At 40.7% G+C, this 2,485-nt stretch overlaps 1 protein-coding gene across 1 annotated transcript in view; it reads right to left on the bottom strand.

The window, feature by feature from the left end:
- TTF2 (transcription termination factor 2) overlaps positions 1-2,485 on the bottom strand; it is an 18,016-nt gene extending 15,531 nt beyond the window's left edge. Inside the window, exons 1-3 of the mRNA XM_017731962.1 lie at positions 2,472-2,485; positions 1,298-1,364; positions 1-850 (exon numbers count right to left, since the gene is read on the bottom strand). Of these exons, the coding sequence (XP_017587451.1) occupies positions 1-850; positions 1,298-1,322 (875 nt within the window). The 5' untranslated portion in view covers positions 1,323-1,364; positions 2,472-2,485. The remainder of the gene's footprint in view (positions 851-1,297; positions 1,365-2,471) is intronic.

Here is a 2,485-nt window from a genome sequence, read left to right as displayed (position 1 = left end):
CCTGAAGGAATCTGAACTGATTTTTCAGGTTTACTTTTACCTGAGGAGGAACAGCCAAATTGTACTTCATCACTGTCACTGCCAGAAGCTTCCCCAGGAGACCCTGGTCCAAGCTGTGCCTTGGGCAGCTCTGCCTGTGCACCTCCCCTCAGGGCAGCACACTTCGATGCTGACTGTGCCCCTGAGGGGGAAAGGGCATCTTCTTTAGACACCAGTTTAATTCCACCATTCTTCTGACCAGTGCAATCTTTCTCTCTTGTTTCCTTATCCCCACAACTTTTTAAGCTTTTGTCTCCAAGCTGCTCCTCCACTGGAGGCTTGGTACTTGTACTTTGCTTTCCAAGACTTAGTGGCAAGAGTTTTGATCTCGCGCCTGGCTCCTTGTCCACATGCTCAGAAGGCTTATTGGATTCCCTGCCACTGCCACCATATTTCTCTTCCTCTGAAAGCATATTTTTCCCTTTCCTGGTCTCAGAAAGGCCAAGTTTAGATTCAGACACTGTAGTCTCCTGAAATTCTGAGTCACTTTTACTTCCTGTGGATGGTTTCTTTTTATTTTTGAGTTCTTCTAGAGGTTCTGTCTCTGTGGAGGAATCAGAGGTTGATTTCTTTTCTTTATGTGACACCAACACTCTCTCATTCTCTGCTTTAACTCCTTTTGCTTTACTTTCCTCTCCATTTCCTTGATTCATCTGTTTCCAGGATGATGGTGCACAATTCTTGTCCAGCACTTTGAATGGATTTCTTTGGCTAGTGGGATTGAAGAAAGGTGCTGTGCTGGGCTGGGATTCCACGGCTTTTGACGCTTTGGTAGCTTTTGGATCCTGTAATTTATACAAGGGAATAAATGCTAACATATAAGTTATTAAAGCCTGTTAACTACACACACAACCTGATCACCTCAAACAAGACTTCATTCTCTACCAAGATCATCTTTCCTATCATTCTAACACAATCAGGATAAACGTTTCATTAGAAATCCAAAACAAAACTGCTGGTTTTCTACTTCCTTTGCCATTCCCATTGTTTTTTGGGATCAAGTCCCAACACCACAATCTCTAGAAAAGAGGACAGCCAGGAATCAAATCCAAGTTCCTTCTAAGACTGAAGAATAGTGAGTACTTCACACAACCTAAGAGAAAGAGAAGTCTCATCTAGAGAACAGCAAGCCTCGTACACTTTTCAGTTAGCAGACAGAAAATCTCCCACTAAGTACTTTCAGAGGTGACTACTGTATATGGAATGAAAAATCATGCTGGAATGAGGTGACACTACAATACAAAGGAAACACTCATACCTGCCATGGGACGCTTCCACACCATTTCTTCCCATTCAGCTTACTTTTAAGGCACCGGTAAAACAACCTACCAAGGATTAAAACAAGATTTCAACCCCAGGAGCCAGTAAAGAAGCTCTAAGCACTCTTTAAAAAGTATTTTGCACCAAAAAGCATCACAGACAAGTTCTGTTCATCTTTACATTCAGACCTTTGCATAACAAAAGGCCATGAACATGGGCAACAGAGAGCAGTGTTCTCTGGATAAAGATTCCTAGGCTTTGGGGTTTTTTTTTTTCATTTTAGCTATAGAAGAGTAACTGCTCAAGCAAAAATACCATCTACGTTTAGAGCCTTAGAAGCATCTTATGATTTCAAGGTGTAAGGAAACAACTCTTCTTTTAGCTACACTGCACAGACCACCTCATCTTTACAGCAACTCAGGGACAGAAATACTTTGGATGTGATTTCTTTTTCAAACTAGCAGCCAACCAGAACTGCTGCAAGTACTTTATCAGAAGTAACACTGGTGAATTTGATGCTAAGTTTGGATGAACGCAGCCACAGAGCCCTGTTAAATTCTGTTAAAAACAAACATTATCTGATGACCCAGGTTTATACTATTGGATATAACTGCTAATAAAAGTGGCAAACATTTGGAAACAGGGTAAATGAAGGCCTCAGGGCTCGACGACCCTTTTCAATTTTAGAAGGAAACTGCAAGTCAGTCACCATAAAACAATTCCAAACATTTCAACATGCACATTAAACCCCCATTTCCACTTTGAATGGCTGGCAGTTCAACTCTCACTTCTCATAAATAATAGAGAGAGCTAAGATCCTCCTGATCCTAAGAATGACGATCTTTATTTCAAATAGGCAGCATACTACAAAGTAAGTCTTCAAATATACCATAAAAATGAGATACTCTAATAATAGCCCTCCTTTCCCCACAGGACACATGTACAGCCTAGGTGGATGTTAAATCCTCATTTCAGAAAAACTGCCAAATCACAGGATTCAAGTTTTCTGACCAGTAACTGCAAAAACGAAAGGACCATTAGTCAGAAGCACTTTGAGAAGGTTATTTTAAGAACTAAACATAGGATAAAGAAGGAAGAAGGAACATAGGTTTTACCCTAAAACCATAGGTTTTAAGGCAGACACACGGGTTTAAAAAATTTGAGGAACTTACTGGTATTCCTCTCT

This window comes from Corvus brachyrhynchos, unplaced genomic scaffold, assembly GCF_000691975.1.
Source record: "Corvus brachyrhynchos isolate BGI_N302 unplaced genomic scaffold, ASM69197v1 scaffold3, whole genome shotgun sequence".
NCBI classification, from domain to species: Eukaryota; Metazoa; Chordata; class Aves; order Passeriformes; family Corvidae; genus Corvus; species Corvus brachyrhynchos.
The sequence above is the reverse complement of the archived record's forward strand: the minus strand, read 5'-3'. Positions and strand labels throughout refer to the sequence as shown.